Here is a 19,356-nt window from a genome sequence, read left to right as displayed (position 1 = left end):
ATTAAAAAAAATTTAATCCCTACAGTAAAGCATTTATACCTCAAGTCTTTGGAGAGCAACAAGAACCAGAAGAAAACAACTCCCTCTTTTGTTTAGCTCTTGCAAATCCAGACCACATTATTGATTACTGACAATTCATTGCTGAAGGCAGTACTCTGTATTCAATAAATTAAGCTTTAATTTCTGAGTCCAACAAAATAATTGACCTCAAAAAGAAGATAAATGAATAGACCATCCTGAGCTCGTGATGAGAATCCACTTTCCAATCTCATTATATTAGTATTTTTCAATTCAGTGATTTTTCCATTCTTTCATAGTTTCTTTCACAATCTGTAACACCTTTTACCTGCTCCTATATGAATAAGGCCAAGCTATTTTCATCTTTGGTTTCAAGACTGAGAGGTTTTATTATGGTAATACTTTGGTATTAATATTAATAATTTAATATAGTTTCCATTTTTAAGACAATCTAAGTGACTAGTAAATTTCTGAAAAACTTTTAAACTGTTTCTGATTTCATAAAATCATAAATAACATAGGCAAATAGCATATATAAATAGGGCTTTCCTAGTGGCTCAGATGGTAAAGAATCCGCCTGCAGTAAAAGAGACCCGAGGTCGATCCCTGGGTTGGGAAGATCCCCTGGAGAAAAGCATAGCAACGCACTCCAGTTTTATTCCCTGGAGAATCCTATGGAAGGAGGAGCCTGGCAGTCTACAGTCTGTAGGGTAGCACAGTCACACATGACTGAAGCAACTTAGCAGATATGCATGCATAGCACATATAAATATTTTGACCAATGAATCCTTTGACAGTTTTGAAAATTTTTTCCCCATCTGATTTTCCTTAATGAATCCTTGAAGGTTAGAGAGGTTTAATACTATGTAGCCTGATTTTAGCATTTGATAAAAATTAAAATAAGAACTATTTGGTGCCTTAAGGGTGACAAGCCATGAATTTCAGATAATCCCTCTATTTTTGCTTAGATTGTAGCAATAGAATTTCTGTATTTAAGAAGAAAAAGTGTATTCTTTCATAATAAGAGGATAAACATTGAACAGTGTCCTTTTTAAATTTAAGCATATCAGTTATATTTGAAAACAAATACAAAATAATCACCATTATAGACACAATTTTATCAAGACAATAGTTCAATGTAGCTAAGTCAAGTGCTTCTTCTGATAAAGAAGAAATTAGGTGTAGCTCCCATGGATGCCATGAAGAGAGTCATTGATTTTTCCTTCTGCATCTTAGGAAAAAGTCTCCCCAAACCTCTGGATAAAAAAAAAAGAGAGATTTTTGTTGTATTCATTCCTATTGGAGTTCCTTGAGGTATAGAGGACATGATTATTCCCTGCATTGGCTGAGGGGGCCATAGCTTCTGGGAATAAGAGAGAACAATGGGCGGTAAAGTGGAATTTCTTTGCTGTTGGGAATTGGGTTCACAGACTCAGAAGCATAATCTTTCCTTAGCCTTTTTCCCACCCCCAATTACATTCTCCAAATGGGATAACGCTTGAGCTTGCTCTGGTGCAAATGGATAAACTTTGTACACACATGAACTCTGTATTTCCTCTGTATTCTTTTTTTTGGGGGGGGTGGGGGGGCGTGGAGTATAATTGCTTTACAATGTTGTGTTATTTTCTGCTGTACTACAGTGTGAATCAGCCACATGCACACATATATCCCCTCCCTCTAGAGCCTCCCTCCCACCCACTGCTCACCTCATTCCACCCCGCTAGGTCAGCACAGAGCACTGAGCTGAGCTCCCTGTGCTATAGAGCAGCTTCCCATTAGCTGTCTATTTTACACATGGTAGTGTATATATGTCAGTCCTATGCTACCAGTTCATCTCCCCTTCCTGTTCCTGCCCCTTTCCATGTCCCCATTCTCTATGCCTGTGTCTCTATTCCTGCCCTGCATATAAGTTTATCAGTACCATTTTTTTCTAGATTCCATATATATGAGGGAGACCAATATGAGGGCCAATGAGTCTAACAGGGACATTGTTTTTTCCATCCCATTTCTTACATACTGTAACTATTCCCAGAAATATTCAAGTGCTGTTTCAGGATGAAAGTGGTCATGTCTTGGTAGATTCTTTTTCATTTAGAACCTCTTAACCAGAAAGCCCAAATACCTGTATGTTGTTCAAGTTCTATATAGTGATAGTTTATCATAATAATACATGGTACTCCATAACTTTCTGATTCATTATGGCAGCCTAAATTCTGTTTATTATAGCTTTGGTATTAAGTGAATTTAATTATACTATGAGCCTCTAAACACTGATAATTGATTGCTATATATAACAACTCCAAAGGGTCCAAATATTTCATTACTTTGAATATCCCATTTATGAACTTTTCCATATAAAAGCAAATTAATTGAATGAGTGGCTAGAACAGATTTTTAAATAGACTGGAGCAAATGTTTTTATCAGTTATGCATTTATTATATTAATGAAAATACTTAGCCACATGTTCTGATTCAAGTTAATAGAGTTTTCTAAAATTTACAACAAATGGAAAAATAATTGAACTTCTTTAGAAGAGTATTCAGTGGTAAATTCCTAATGTAATGGATGTTCTTTCCAACAGAAATCATATGCTTTTCTGTTTTCTTTGAGAGAAGATCTTAGATACAAGTCAAATCTCACTTAAAATATTTTCATCAGTTGATTGGTACCTTAATCACAGGAGACATTTTTCTTTTTTCAGTGAAAACAACCATTAGAAGCAGTTGTTTTTGAGGTAAGTGGATGTTTTGGACTTCCTAGATATTTCTAATTTATGACTGCTTTCTTGTTTTAATTTGCAGAGTTTTTCCGAGAGCTCCTGGAGAATGCAGAAAAGTCACTAAATGATATGTTTGTCCGGACCTATGGAATGCTGTACATGCAGAATTCGGAAGTGTTCCAGGACCTCTTTACAGAGCTTAAGAGATACTACACGGGGGGCAATGTGAATCTGGAGGAAATGCTCAATGACTTCTGGGCTCGGCTCCTGGAACGGATGTTTCAGCTGATCAACCCCCAGTATCATTTCAGCGAGGACTACCTGGAGTGCGTGAGCAAATACACAGACCAGCTGAAGCCGTTTGGAGATGTTCCCCGGAAGCTGAAAATTCAGATCACCCGCGCCTTCATTGCTGCGCGGACATTTGTCCAAGGGCTGACCGTGGGCAGAGAAGTTGCAAATCGGGTGTCCAAGGTAATTGAAATTCTACTGTCTTTCTAATTGGCCTTTCCCGTTTTCTCTGTTTTTTAAAACCAGTGTTTGTTTTTTTTTTTTTTTCTTTAAAATTCATGTAAAAGTTCTCACGTACAGTGGTCTTGCTAAATCAGCTAAATGTCAAAGCTTAATTCTTTGTGTGAGAGGAGCCAGGATTTCAAGCCATTCCATGTGGTTTGAAACATAATGTCAATATTTATCAGCAATTCAGCAGGGAAGCTTTTATCAGGGAATGCATGAAAACAGGTGTCTTGTAACCATGACCACTTGGCATTTCTGATCAGTTCTAAGGATGATAAATACTCATGCAGCAGTCTCTCCAGAGGTTATAATCCTCTGTGAAGTCACAAGGTGAGTCTTCATGGTGACTGCAAGTGGAGACAAGTTGCTGCTCAAAACACCAGCACCTGGCATTTCTTCTTCTTTATCACCCTTGTCAATGTGGCAAATTCCTTAATAGTAAAAGAAGAGCCTTTAGCTGACACCTGTACAACTGGATTAGGGAGGACTAATGAATACAAAGTGTAGACTCTGGTGGAGAAATCTTTCTGTTATCCATTATCTTTGTAATTCAGTGCTGTGTATTGCATTGGGCTTATGAGAAAGATAAACCACTAATACATGTATGTGTCTTTCCTTGAGGATGTCTCTAAACCTTTAATGGATGGAGTCTTTTTCCACTGCTGTTTTTAAACATTGACTGTTTCCTGTGTAAAGGATATATGCCTTTGTTTAAATTCTTCCTTGACATTCAACTGCTCTTATGAGATAGGCTTGCCCATTTATGAGGGCTGTCCAACAAATAAACTGGAAGATGATTACTTTAAGAGGTAAAGTTAAAACAATAGATAACAGGAGTCTGGTATTATGTCACCCAAAGAAGGTCATGTTTGTACAAAGATTATTGCTAAATATTACTTTCTTACTGCAGAGTTGTGCCAAATAGCCATATATTTTTTATAACTATTGGTACTATCCTGCCATGTTTCGTTTTTGTCCACTTTGATCTCCTCAGTATTTACATCTTGGTAGAAAGATGTATATACCCTTAAGAAATGTTTCTCTATGGCTCTGTTTGTAAAATTCATAGCAGTCCATTTTTTAAATGAGCAATTCTTAAAAAGGTTACTTGAGCCTATGGAAAGATTCTTTGGAAGAATGCTCTGAGGAAGATAATCACAAGGGATTTAATAATACAAAGGGCCTATAACTTTGATGTTAAAAACAATTTTTTTTCATTGAAAAATCAACAACATTCTAAATACCAAAGGAAATAGAAGCCCAAAGGTGGATTAATAAGGAATTGGCCAGGGGGAGTAATAAGAGGAAAATGATCACTTGGGTAAGTCTGTGACATACAGATTGATATAAGAAATAAATATATATTCCATATATTCTTGAGAGATAGATTTTGTTGTTAAAAAATGTTAGTCACGGTGGCTTCAAATTGAAGCCCTTGCTTTTATTGAAGAATGAAATTGCCAGCTTTTGAGGCACATGAGGTAAGAAATTAAAAGCGTGGATTGATACCTGTGACAGTCCTGATTGTTTATATAGAGTCTGCCTGAGTGTGAATAATGATTAGATACATATATTTAACTCTGGGGAAGTCTCAGTGAGGTAAGAGAATATTTTCTATCAGTCCATCTAAAAAGCCACAAGCGAGTTTGCAGATGACTCTCTTTCCTGTTTCTCAGAGGACGGCGTTAAGGGCAGCCGGGAAATGGCGCCTCCCCCTTGTCTTTCCCTGCCTGTCCCAGCCTTGAGATCTTTGTCTACCAAAAACTGACGCGTCAACCTTCCTGGTAAAGACTGATATCATGGACCAACCATCAGTGGAGTATGACCTTCAGTTTTGTTTTGTTTTGTTTTCTAGGCATGAGGTGAGATGTACTCTGCAACACTGAGATCTTTCTTCCCTTGGTTTTTTCATGACCAACATTCATTTGCAGAATAGCTGCTGTGGGCTTGCAATGTTGTTAGTGGTCATGTGACCATGAATGTTTACTATTTTATGAAGATATTGGCTTGTTTGGCCTGAGTATCATTAGCCCTAATCTATTCAAATCATAAATCCCATACTGACATCTGATTACTGCCTTCTAGTAAGTGAATAGATGGATGGATGGATGGATGGAAACAGAGAGAGATGGATGGGAATATATAGCCTTGGTTTAGAAGCTGAGAATTTTTTTTTTCTCAAATAATTTATGACTTAGCAATTTAAGTATTTTACCAGTGAACTTTCTTACCTAATGATGACCAGATGGTCTGTAGCTGACTAAATCAGATGCAGATTTACTAGTACCATTTGGGTGCCGATGACTTAAAGCACCCAAACTGTTCTTTGTGATAAGAATAAAATATTACAAGACTGACTATATTAAGAAGAGAAGTAAGAATTGTGTTTGAGGATTAGCCCCTCATATATCTGAAGTTTCCTTGTGGTCTGTTACTTGACTGATTTGGAGTTTGTGAAATGATTGTAGAAGAGTTAAGGAATTCAAGGCAAAATTCCAAAATAGAGATTCACAAACTGTAACAACTTACCTCCTGCACCTTGGCTTAGGGGATTTTTTTATCCTGCAGTTTCCCTCCTCTCTTACAGTGGCTTCTTAAATCTAGGAAGGCATCATTAATAGCTTCTAATTAATTGTTTTGACTGGGAAATTTATCTCTTTGGCAAAACACAGCAGTTTGACACAAATGTTTTGACACAACATTTGGGGAATTTCCTTACCAGAAAAGTAGGGAACTAATTTGATGACGTCAGCATAACTATTTTTAGAACTTACTCTTGCCATCTCACATCTCACAAGTCTTTTTCTAGGCTTTGGATGGAACACGTTAATTTTAAATAACTGTTTAAAAATACATGTGCTACTGAATGGGGCTTCCCTGGTGGCTCAGTGGGAAAGAATCCACCGGCAATGCAGGAGACACAGTTTTGATCCCTGGGTTGGGAAGATCCCCTGGAGGAGGGCATGGCAACTCACTCCAGTATTCTTGCCTGGAGAATCCCACGGACAGGGGAGCCTGGTGGGCTATATTCCATGGGATCGCAAAGAGTCAGACACGCAACCGAGCATGCAGGCATGTGCTATCAAATACATGCATATCTTAAAACTAAAGTTCTAACCTCTCGACACACTGTTTTACCTGTATACAAATCTATGTGTAGGAATCACAGCAACATTATTTATAATAACATATACAGTGAAAATATGGCAAATGTCCCATCTGCATAATTGATGATCTCTTCTGAAATCCTATGGAGCATTGAAAATAAGTGAACTACAGCCACATATGTGGATGAATCAGTTACAAAAATCTTTTTGAGACAAAAAAAAATAAAATCACAAAAAAATATATACCATTTCAGTTCAGTTCAGTTGCTAGTCGTGTCTGACTCTTTGCGACCCCATGACTGCAGCACGCCAAGCTTCCCTGTCCATCACCAACTCCCGGAGCGTACTCAAACTCATGTCCATCAAGTCATATACCATTTATATAAATTTTTTAAAAGTACAAAGCAATACATAATTTAGGAATTAAAATATATATGATATCCCATGTGCTTAGTTGCTCAGTCGTGTCCAGCTCTGTGTGACCATGTGTACTGTGGCCTGCCAGGCTCCTCTGTCCATGGGATTTTTCAGGCGAGAATACTGGAATGGGTTGCCATTTCCTGCTCTAGGGAAGTATGTTGCCATTCCTCCTCTAGGGGATCTTCCCGACCCAGGGATTGAATCCACATCTCCTGTGTCCCTTTCATTGCAGGCAAATTCTTTACCTATTGAGCCACTAGAGAAGTCTCTTCTCTTACAATGGCTTCTTAAATCTAGGACGGCATCATTAATAGCTTCTAATTAATTGTTTTGATCGGAAAATTTATCTCTTTAGCAGGGAAAAAAAGAAAGAAGAAAACTTTCAAATAATAAACACAAACATCATATAATAATAACATCTGGGGATCAGGTTTCAATGTATTATAAAAAAGAGATAATCAGGGGGTTCCATACTTACCGATAACATACTGTTTCTTAATCTCTGTGCTCTGTGTGTCTGCATGCAGGTTTAAGATTTTTTAATGAAAGAGATTAAAGTGGGAGGAGACATACCATTGTTCATGTGTGATTCTTTCCATCTCTGTAGATACGCTCAAGTGCCTGAGCTGCCTTCCATGGGTTCATCAAACTTACTGGTGTTTGTAGATTTGACCATTCACTTTCCATGTTCCACACTGTGCTAAATGATATCAAGTAAGCATGGAGACAAAGCTCTAAAATGAACATAAAAGCAAATTTTGATAATGTAATAGTCTTGAGAGAGAGGATCCTTACTATTTTTTTAGCATGATCCCTTTTTGAAAGCACCACTCTTACTTCCTTATATACACCCATTCGTGAATGGAAATTTGGGTGCCATCAGTCCCTCTGAAGCTAATCAGACGTGGGAAGAACAGAAACAGGGCTGCATAGAGATATTAACAATTGTCCGCTTAGACTGAGCTTCTATTTTTCATCAGCAAGTGACTGTAGTGTCTTCATTGGTCCATCTTGAAGCCATTTAAACAAAAAAGACATGAGTTTCATATCTTTTTGCTTTAATAAATATGACGTCTATGAGGCAAAGCTATAAATTGTGTCAGTAGCAACCACTTTAACTATGAAAGTCATTTGATTGATTCATTCCAGACAAATTAGGTAGATAATGGAATTGGAATCTATAGAACTTGAACTGTGGCCAAATGCTGTCACTTCTCTCTCTCTCTCTATCTCTCTATCTATCAGATCTATTATGCATCTGTTTTTCTATTTAATTTTTTTTTTATTCCTTGTGGGTTGGAACTTTGGAAAGAAAGTCTGGCTTTAGTATGACCAGAATTTTATTATCAACAGACACCTGCCTATGTCTGCTATCCATAATAGCATCTTTGCATGGGGAGCCTCTTAACGGACACATCCAGCTGAATAAACAATCTTGCATTAACAACATGTGCCTAGAAAGCTATAAACAAAGAGTCCATTTTCCAAAACTGTGGTTGGTACATTACAAGGCTGAAAAAAAAAATGATCATCAAATTCGATGAAATAAAGGCTAGGCAATACATCCATTCATAATATTCTTTGATAATAATTGAAAACTATTCTAAAGAATATGCCATGGATATAGTCTAAAAAGGAAATGATATTCTATCTAGCTTTTGCTTCTGAGATAGAATTTAAGACAAACTAAGACCACCTGTTGTGCCTGTTACCCAAATGACCTGTTTTGCTCCTTCTGTGGTCATCTTTTGATTGGAGTTAATTTTTTTAGTCATCCAGAAATGAAAAGGACCACAAAGAGGCCTTAGGTGAATGAAAGTTTTTTTTTTTTTTTTTAGTTATTTTATGGTCTGTGTATTCTCTTCTGTAATTGATGATTGTCTAACATAGAATAATAATATAATCAATAATATACAATATTAGGAAGAATAGGTAAGCCTTTTGAAGCTATCAATAATGTTTCTATGTTTACAACTTTTAAGTCAGCATGAATAATATATGCTTATTGTTTGATGATGATGGTGTGGACATTATATTATATTTAGAAAGTGCTTTGCCATCAATCAATAAATAATTTCATGATTAAAAAAATAGTAACAAAATAACATTAGTACTGCTGGCCAAAACAGCAAAAAATAGCTTATTAATATACTTCATTGATGATGTATGAATTTTACCATGATCCAGGTGCTGTGATAAGCACTGGAAATTGTAAGGGTGTGAGCAAGTCCAGGGATCAAAGGAACAAAAGAGTTTCTCCCCTGAAGAACAGCATGTGTAGTGTTCTACATAGGACTCCAGGGAAGAGACAAGGTCCCATTTTTATGAAAACTGTTTGGTAATTTTGATTAAAACAATAAAAATCTTTCTTATTAATTTTAAATTATCTTGCAAAATGCCACACTTAGGTGTGTGTTTGGAAAATGATTAAGAGAGTGAAAATTGAGGAGAATGAAGCCATTTATTTCCAATGCATTAAGAGCTTTTTGTATATCCTTTCTTTATGGTCTTTTGGTAGCTTGTGTCTGTTTTTAATAACATATGTATTGTTAAGTGAAGTGTTAGTCGCTCAGTCGTGTCCAACTCTTTGCAACCCTATGGACTGTGGCCTGCCAGGCTCCTCCGACCATGGAATTCTTCAGGCAAGAATTCAAGAGTTGGTTTCCATTTCATTCTCCAGGGGATCTTCCTGATCCACGGTTAAAACCTGGGACTCCTGCATTACAAGCAAATTCTTTACTGTCTAAGCTACTAGGGAAGCACCAGATGCTTGTTAGGCTATTTTATTTTAAAATTATGTTATCTTTTGGAATTCCAATAAAATGGGCACTTTTCTCCCCATTGAATCCAGTTTTGAAGTTGTATTCATAGAAGAAAGGAGAAGGTAAGGGGTTCTTTAACTCTGTGCCAATGCAACTTAGCTAGAAAAAGTTTGGCAACCACAGTTCTGACAATATCTAACAGGTATGATCTTTCTCTCTCCTATAGTCCAAGATGGATGGTTGTAATAACTCAACATTCATTTGATCCTATTAAATTCTTGTAAAAATGGAGCCATTGTGGCAATGTAGCTAAGGCCTCATCAATAAGCATTAGTTCAGTGTGTTGTATACATCAGGTACTGTGGGTAAGTTCTTAAGATACAAAGACTATGCAAATTAAAGTACTTACAAATACTAATTGGGAGAGAGACAGAAACAAATAATGTCAAAATCTAATGATTTTGATATTATAATCTAATAATACTGATAATCTAATAAAGTCAATTCTACAGTAATTGTTTTGGGAATAGAGAGAAAAGACATCTAGCTTAACCTTGGGGTGTGAGGAACTTTCAGGACTGTAGAGAGGCCTGAAGGACACGTGGAAGGATGTGTGGACATTGACACAGATGATGAGGGCAGCAAGCGTAGTGGAGGCAGGGTGTTTTAGGCAAAGGAAAAACTTAGCAGAAACACAACATGAGGCCACAGATGAGTGCAGGGAGCTGCAAGCACTCCTGGGTATTCCTGAGGCATGAAATAAATAGCGGGGAATAGGCAGAAATAAGACTGGAAACTCAGACGGAACCCTTGAATAAAAACTGCCTCTTTCACTAACATTTTTGTGCTTGTCTGTTTTTCTTGCATAATTAAAAAGTAACCTTTCTTTTTTATTGAAGTATAGTTAATTTGCAATGTTGTGTTAGTTTCAAGTGTACAGAAAAGAGATTCAGTTATTCATATATATACATATCTTCTTTTTTCAGACTCTTTTCCTTTATAGGTTATTACAAGATACTAAGTATAGTTCCCTATAGTATACAGTAGCTCCTTGCTGTTTATTTATTTTATATATAATAGTGTATACGTGTTCATCCCAAACTCCTAATTTATCACCCCATCACTATCAACTTTGGTAACTATAATTTTGTTTTCTATGACTGTGAGTCCACTTATGCTTTGTAAATAATTTCATTGTTATCATTTTTAGAGTCCATATATAAATGATATCATGATGTTTGTCTATCTTTGCTGAAAAGCATTCCACTACTTTTCAGAGACAAATGTGCTGAGCACCTGCTCTTCACTGGACATTGTTCTGTAAGAAACAGGAAATAACGATGAACAGCATTTACCCTGACAAAAATCACAGTGTATCCAAAAGGATGGAAGTGTAAAAGTTTAAGTGTGGTACAAAGGATCAAGATGAAGATAGGGGTGTGGGAAGAATGCTATGTAAATTAAGAGAAATGTATGCTTCCCTTTGCCTTGAAAAATTGGAAAAGGCACCTTAGAGTGGGTTATAGTCAGACTTAGACTTACAGGATGAATAGGGTCTTACACAGGAGGAAAAGATCTAGGGCTTCCTTGCCAAGGACCCAGCAGGTTAAAGGCATGAATTGTGGCAGGTCCTGATTTTGTTGAGATGTGGCCAGGAGGTCTGGATTGCATTATTTGGATTTTGTATTTCCAGCTAAGGAATTTGAAGGACTTTGCATTGGCAAGAAGTGATAGCTAAGATTTTTCAAAAGACAAGTATGTGGTCAGATTTTTACCTCTTTCCTAGGAAAGAGGTGAAAATCTCTGTTTCATGGATATGATAAACTGGAGTGGGGAAAACTGATGGCGGATGCAGAAATGGAAACTGTTGTAACTGCCCAGGTGACCACTGAGACCTAATTCCAAGCAGGTGGAGCAGAGTGGAACACGCATCTGGAGAAACAAAGGAGCAAACCAGCAGGGTATAAAATGCAGTGTCTTCTCAGATTGTTTTTCCAGCATCAAGCACATTTCCGGGCACACTGTTTGTTCTAACTGAGTAACTGTTGTCTGCCTGCTGACTGGTTTGAGAATCACCAACACAGTCAGCTAGTAAAGAATCTACCTGCAATGCAGAAGACCCCAGTTCCATTCCAGGGTTGGGAACTTCCCCCTGGAGAAGGGATAGGCTACCCACTCCAGTATTCTTCAGCTTCCCCAGTGGCTTAATGATAAAGAATCCGTCTGCACTGTGGGAGACCTGGGTTCGATCCTGGATTGGGAAGATCCCCTGGGGAAGGGCATGGCAACCCATTCCAGTGTTCTTGCCTGGAGAGTCCCCCTGGTGCACTACAGTCCATGTGGTCACAAAGAGTTGGACACAACTGAGTGACCAAGCACACAACATAGACATGTTTGTTGGCAAGGGATGATAACATTTAGCTGGAGAGAAAAGCTAACAGGATCAGATGAAACATCAGGGAGTATAAATACTTGAAAAGGATACAAAAAAAGAAGGCAAATGACCAAAAGCATATTGTTTTGAAAGTAAAGAAAGAGAAGTGCTCAAGAAATAGGGTAATCAGCAGCATCAGACGTTGCAGATAGTCAAGTGGGAGGGGCAGAGAAAATAGACCTTTGATTTGGCCATTAGAATGCTATGAACTTTAGCAAGTGCATCTTGCCCAGAATGGTGTTTGTTTTTTTTTGGTTTTTTTTTTATTTTTGCTTAGAAACGTTAATTCTTCTGTTCCTGTACTTTCTAGAACAGACTGAACAAAACATGGTCTATAGACTGGAGCCCATTCATAAAGAAGTTGTGATCATTCTGCAACAAGTCAAAAGTTGAAGCCATTAAAGAAATCTTGATAGCAATTTCACATTGCTGAGACATCTAAGACCCCACCAGTGGAATCTTCTATAATGTTGAACTTTCATGGTATGTCTCCTTGATGTGAGGTACATCTTGGTTATCCCCTGTAGGATCAGATATCAGGTCATGACATCCTGGGAAAATCAGCCAGCCAAATTCTGTCCAGATCATTTGAGCCTCAAACAGATAGTTGCAAATGTATCAGTACTATTCTAGAATAACCCTCAGAAGAGGAAGATGGTGAAACTCTATTCACTGATTCTGTTGGTGTCTTTGAGTTTCTTCTTTCTGTTTTCAGCCTCCCTTTGCCCCTCTCTGTGTGTCCTTGCCCTAACCTTCTTCCCTTGGAGAACCTTCTCTATGTTTCTAACCATGATGGGCTCTCATAAACCCATTTTGATTGGCATGTCGGCTGTTTGTGTGTGTTCCACAAGTATGAGAACTCTGGGGCCATGGAATATGTAGGCAACAATTGGACATCTTTGTTACTAATAGGAAATATCCATTGCTAAAATGTACTAGTTAAGGGACAACACGAATCTTAAAGGCCCAAGATTAACACTCTAGTGCTGTAACTCAAAGAATGCTGCTTCTGAAATGGCTTCATAAAGAAAAACGGACCTGACAGTTTATTTCAGTGGCAGTGCTGACTCTGTTCCTGGATATTTATCTCTGAATGCCTTTATGCTTTTCCTACCAGAAGGCTCTGTGAAACAAGGTTTGAACAACAGTCCTGCCATAATTACTTTCACATGCAAAAAAGCACATTCTGAGTGCTGACAGGAGACGTTGCCGGCTGTGTGATATCATAGCTGAACTTGAAAGTTTGGAGGATTTTTCTTTTATTGTCCCATCTTCAGAGACTCAATGTTATAAGGACATTCCCTGAGGTAATATCAGTGCACTGTAGAGGTTTATGAGCCAAGATACACATCAAAAATAATTTTAATAAAGCTTGACAGCTATATTGCATTAATCGTGCTGACATAGTGAAGCAGGACTTATGTAGGGAGTACGACGTATTGGTATTTTTTAAAAAGGAGGTATTAGGTCATACAGATACTTTCTTGTAAGAAAGATGGGGGGGTATATTATTACATACCATAGATTTTCTCCATTGTTATGTCTGTGATAACATAACACAAATATTGGATCCTACTTTGGTCACTTTAAGTGTTTTTCCACATCTTCCCCTTCCTGGGTTTGCATTTTCTCTCTCCGTCTTGATGAGTGATATTCAGTGCAGATGCAGTGGATCAATCCCAGATGCTTAGAAAATAGTCGTTGTCCCACACAATATTGAAACTCGCATTTTCCTGTATCTAAATAGGATAGCCCTGGGTGAAAATGGACAGTTCCGAGTGTCAGTAATAGGATAATGGTGATTTTGACATTCAGAGGTAAGTTAAACTATAACCTGAATCAATAGATGTTCCAAGTTAACACCAGCTGACACTTCAGTGGCTGGCATAAACAGATTCTTAAAAATTCATTTTCATCCTTGCAGGAAGATGCTGCATGTCAAAATTGCCACTTTCATATTTAATACTCAGCAGAGAGCGAGATTTTTTATGGAAATTTAATCCTCTTCAGTTCATAATGTCTTAAGAAGCCAGGAAGGCAAACTTTTCCTCTGTTCATTTTGCAGAGGACTTGGGCAATCAAAGCAGCTCCTCCCTTCAGTAGCTTAGACTTTCATCAATACAGTCCTTATGGAAACAGTATCATTCTGCATATTATTCTCATAGTAGGCATAAATATGAGTTTCTCCACAAGGAAATAGAGCTGTTTGTAAATAATGGGTGTTACAACGTCCTTCTTTGCTCTTGGCTTTCTAAAAACAAGTTCTCTTGCTAAAAATACATGTAAATGTAAGGCAACATTTATTTCACTAGTTTTCAATGAAAGTGGACCGCATTTAGTCAGAAATACAGGGTTTGATGGTGCTTTAAAACATAGCAGGGCTTCCCTGGTGTCTAGCGGTTAAGAATCCGTCTGCCACTGCAGGGGACACAGGTTTGATCTGTGGTCCAGGGAGATCCCTCATGCTGCCGAGCCACAGAGCCAGTTTTCCACCACTAGTGAGCCCACGTGCTGTAGCTGCTGAGCCTTTCTGCCTCGAGCCTGTGCTCCACAGTAAGAGAAGCCACCGCTGAGAAGCCCAGGTATAGCAACTAGAACGTAGACCCTGCTAAACGCAACTAGAGAAAAGCTCAAGAGACAACGAAGACCCAGCACAACCAAAAACAAACAAATAAATAAAAACCGCAGCAAACCACTCACTCAGCAGAAGTCCTTTCCTGTTAGCATTCTGTTGCTCACTTTAGAGGCTGCGCCAAGGAGAATCCAGCTGTGCTTCCAATAAAGTGTATTATTGAAAAGACAAAACCTCATGGTATCCTGCAGCATTTGTAGGCAGAAAATAACTACATAAGATATTTATGTCACTATTTCCATATGATATGAGAAATATCTCCTTTGGAGGGGAGAGAAAAAGTACCCTGACGTTTTGGCTGGGAGAGAGTAGATAGAATCCGGATTGAAAGTCTTTCTTACTTTCTTTTCTTCATGTGTGAAAGTGATAGGTTTTTTCCATAGAAATTCTGATATGCCCGTTGTTTAATAAATTATAGAACCTTTGACTCTCAGCTATCCAGAGTCTCTCTCCTGATCAATTTATATTTCATTACTTGTTTTGTGATTGTGAGACAAAGGGAATTGGGGAAATGAGATTAATCTTACAAATCACTCAAGCCAAATGAACATTTTTCCTCTATAAATTACCAAAAGAGTTCAAATAAAGCTGTCATCCTAGCTTAAAATGACATTCAGTTGTTGTTACTGGTCAGAAAAATATTTTTATGCAATTTCACATATTATTTCTGACTCCAAAATCAGTATGTGCTCATCCAGAAAGAAAAAAAAAAATGTGTACAATGCAGAAGAATGCAAAGAAGAAAATAAAAAATCCTTAATTCTTACTACCTAGAGATAACCAGTGTCAAAAGTTTGCATCTCTAGTGGTTTGTACCTCTAATATGCTTTTATATTACGTATTATTAAATCATGTGTGTGTGTGCTCAATCATTCAGTTATTTCCCAGTCTTTGTGACCTCATGGAATGTAGCCCACCCAGCTCCTCTGTCCATGGAATTTTCTAGGCAAGAATACTGCAGTAGGTTGCCATTTCCTCCTCCAGGGGATCTTCCTGACCCAGGGATCGAACCCACGTCTTTTGCATCTCCTGCATTGACTGGCATATTCTTTACCACTGTGCCACCTGGGAAGCCCTATTGTTAAATCATGGGGGATACTTAATATTGGATTCTACTTTTCATCACTTTAAATATCTTTCCACATCGATAGCACTTTTATTAAAAAATTACTCTTATTTGTAAAGTTTTGTTTTACAACCTAAAGGATTTGCTTGCTGCCAGTATATCTGGGATCTTCACAAATAGTCGCCCCTTGGACATTTTTTCTCATAGCAGGAAGCAACTGTAGTAAGCAGTTTGTGTGTGTGTGCATGATGGTGTGGGTGTTTAACTCCTCTGCACTCTCAGGGCCAGCATACATGGCTATTTCATATATTCTTAATCATGTATTTAGCTATTGGAAATTTTTGGTTATTTATAGTCAACACAGTTAACAAGAATTAGAAGCAATTTTTATGGAAATAAAAGATATACCCATAAAGAAGATATTGGGATGAGGCTGCTAGAAAAATATTTATTAGATCTCCCTATTACTTCCCACTGAGCTGAATATCTCCATCTAAGCCAGACTGCAAAGCTGTGGACTTTGTTCCGAACTGTCTCACAGATGTGTTCATTTGGCATGACTTTTTTAAGAGTTTAAATAATGTTTTTTTTTTTCTAATTTTATTTTATTTTTAAACTTTACATAATTGTATTAGTTTTGCCAAATATCAGAATGAATCCGCCACAGGTATACATGTGCTCCCCATCCTGAACCCTCCTCCCTCCTCCCTCCCCATACCATCCCTCTGGGTCATCCCAGTGTACTAGCCCCAAGCATCCAGTATCGTGCATCGAACCTGGACTGGCAACTCGTTTCATACATGATATTTTACATGTTTCAATGCCATTCTCCCAAATCTTCCCACCCTCTCCCTCTCCCACAGAGCCCATAAGACTGTTCTATACATCACTGTCTCTTTTGCTGTCTCGTACACCGGGTTATTGTTACCATCTTTCTAAATTCCATATATATGCGTTAGTATACTGTATTTATGTTTTTCCTTCTGGCTTACTTCACTCTGTATAATAGGCTCCAGTTTCATCCACCTCATTAGAACTGATTCAAATGTATTCTTTTTAATGGCTGAGTAATACTCCATTGTGTATATGTACCACAGCTTTCTTATCCATTCATCTGCTGATGGACATCTAGGTTGCTTAAATAATGTTTTAAAATGAGGAAGATTGACATAAATTGTGGATTTCTACAATTTCTAAGGGTTTCCTTGGTGGCTCAGTGGTAAAGAATCTGCCCGCCAATGCAGAAGATGAGGGTTCAATCCCTGGGTGGGGAGGATCCCCTTGCAAAGGAAATGACAACCTATTCTAGTATTCTTGCCTGGGAAATCCTATGGACAGAGGAGCCTGGTGGGCTGCAGTCCACAGGGTCACAAAAGAGTCAGACACCACTTAGTGATTAAACGACAACAAGCAATTTCTAAAGATATAACCAACCTGGATTTGTGTCCTGTGTAGCAAAATCAGCTGGAGTAAATATATAGGATGAGTTTGTTTTAGCTTGAGAATTTGTGTTCTGGTTTGACTTGGGTCTGACCATTCCTGTGATTGGTCTGATTCTGAAGTCAGTGTGGATCACCATCTATCACAGTGTTTGGTTCTTTTCCTCCCAAGATAGAAGTGTTTCTCTGTACCCATGTCTTTACTAAAAGTGGAAGATGATAGGGCCATGTTTCAAGAAAAAAAAGTAGGAAGCTTATTTTGTTTTTTGTGGAAGTATAAAATATTCTAAACATTTAATATGCAAATTGTAACTATGTTTTAAAAAACATCGTCAGTAAGCTTCACCTATGGTTATTGACTCCTTAGCATTTGAATTTGCAAACCTGCTTTTAAGTTCTCTATTAGCCATCACTATGAGCTAAACTTTATTCATTAATCAGATAAAAGCAAACCAATAGCTTAGAAAAAGACTCTGCTATTCCTGATGTTGATGTCAGGAAAGAATCCTTTCCTTTAATGTCTTTGAGAACATTCTTATCATATATGAATATGGTCTTCCCTGGTGGCTCAGTCGGTCAAGATTCTGCCTGGAATGCAGGAGACCTGGGTTCAATCCCTGGGTCAGGAAGATCCCCTGGAGAAGGAAATGTCAATTCACTCCAGTATTCTTGCCTGAAGAATTCCATGAACAGAAGCGCCTGGTGGGCTACAGTCCATGGGGTCACAAAGACTTGGACAAACTGAGTGACTAACACTACTACTACTTATCATATAAACAGCCGAAGTTGACTTCTGCTGAAATGGACCTTAGCAAGCAAAGGCCTAGAATGTTTTCCATTAGTGTCATCATAGCATCATCACCCCTGTCAAATCCATTCCCGTCTGAGGTAAATGGAAGCTAACAGCTACTGAGTGCTTGTAAGCCACTGTACTTAGTACTTTTCACATACTGTCATTTAATTATTGCATTAAACCCATGATATATGTGTCGTAATCATTGCATTTATTAGATAAGGAACTTGAAGCTGAATGGCAGGGAATCTGCCTCTTCAAGTGCTGAGGTTTTAGTCTGAATACAGAAACCTGATATCAAACTTATTGGTCCTGAGACTTACCTGGTGGTCCATTTGCAGGGGGTGTGGGTTTGGTCCCTGATCAGGGATCTAAGATCCCATATGCCTCTGGACTAAAAACCCAAGACATAGAACAGAAGCAGTATTGTAACAAATTCAGGAAAAACTTTAAAAACGGTCCACATCAAAGAAAAAAAAAAAATCTTAACAATGAAAATAGAAATTGGTCTATGGCAATGTTGTCAACAGAAGTAGGGTGAGAATCATATATGTATGTAATGCCTGTGAATTTCTATAATGTTCTGTAAGCACATTAAATAATAAATTTTAAATCTAGCATATCCAAAACATTGTCATTTAAATATGTAATCAGTATCAGATGAGATCAGATCAGTCGCTCAGTCGTGTCCGACTCTTTGCGACCCCATAAATCGCAGCACGCCAGGCCTCCCTGTCCAGCACCAACTCCCGGAGTTCACTGAGACTCACGTCCATCAGGTCAGTGATGCCATCTAGCCATCTCATCCTCTGTTGCCCCCTGCTCCTCCTGCACCCAACCCCTCCCAGCATCAGAGTCTTTTCCAATGAGTCAACTCTTCCCATGAGGTGGGCAAAGTACTGGAGTTTCAGCTTTAGAATCATTCCTTCCAAAGAACTCCCAGGGCTGATCTCCTTCAGAATGGACTGGTTGGATCTCCTTGCAGTCCAAGGGACTCTCAAGAGTCTTCTCCAACACCACAGTTCAAAAGCATCAATTCTGTCGGCGCTCAGCCTTCTTCACAGTCCAACTCTCACATCCATACATGACCACAGGAAAAACCATATCCTTGACTAGACAGACCTTTGTTGGCAAAATAATGTCTCTGCTTTTGAATATGCTATCTAGGTTGGTCATAACTCTCCTTCCAAGGAGTAAGCGTCTTTTAATTTCATGGCTGCAGTCACCATCAGTAGTGATTTTGGAGCCCAGAAAAATAAAGTCTGACACTGTTTCCACTGTTTCCCCATCTATTTCCCATGAAGTGATGGGACCGGATGCCATGATCTTCGTTGCTGAATGTTGAGCTTTAAGCCAACTTTTTCACTGTCCTCTTTCACTTTCATCAAGAAGCTTTTTAGTTCCTCTTCACTTTCTGCCATAAGGGTGGTGTCATTTGCATATCTGAGG

The 19,356-nt window shown here is 38.2% G+C and overlaps 1 protein-coding gene across 1 annotated transcript in view; it reads left to right on the top strand.

The window, feature by feature from the left end:
- GPC6 (glypican 6) overlaps positions 1-19,356 on the top strand; it is a 1,065,422-nt gene that overhangs the window by 439,721 nt on the left and 606,345 nt on the right. Inside the window, exon 3 of the mRNA XM_010845866.1 lies at positions 2,821-3,212. Within this exon, the coding sequence (XP_010844168.1) occupies positions 2,821-3,212 (392 nt within the window). The remainder of the gene's footprint in view (positions 1-2,820; positions 3,213-19,356) is intronic.

The sequence above is a fragment of the Bison bison genome, unplaced genomic scaffold, assembly GCF_000754665.1.
Source record: "Bison bison bison isolate TAMUID 2011002044 unplaced genomic scaffold, Bison_UMD1.0 scf7180017864225, whole genome shotgun sequence".
In the NCBI taxonomy this organism is placed as follows: Eukaryota; Metazoa; Chordata; class Mammalia; order Artiodactyla; family Bovidae; genus Bison; species Bison bison.
Note: the sequence above shows the minus strand (reverse complement) of the source record. Positions and strands in the feature narration are given on the sequence as shown.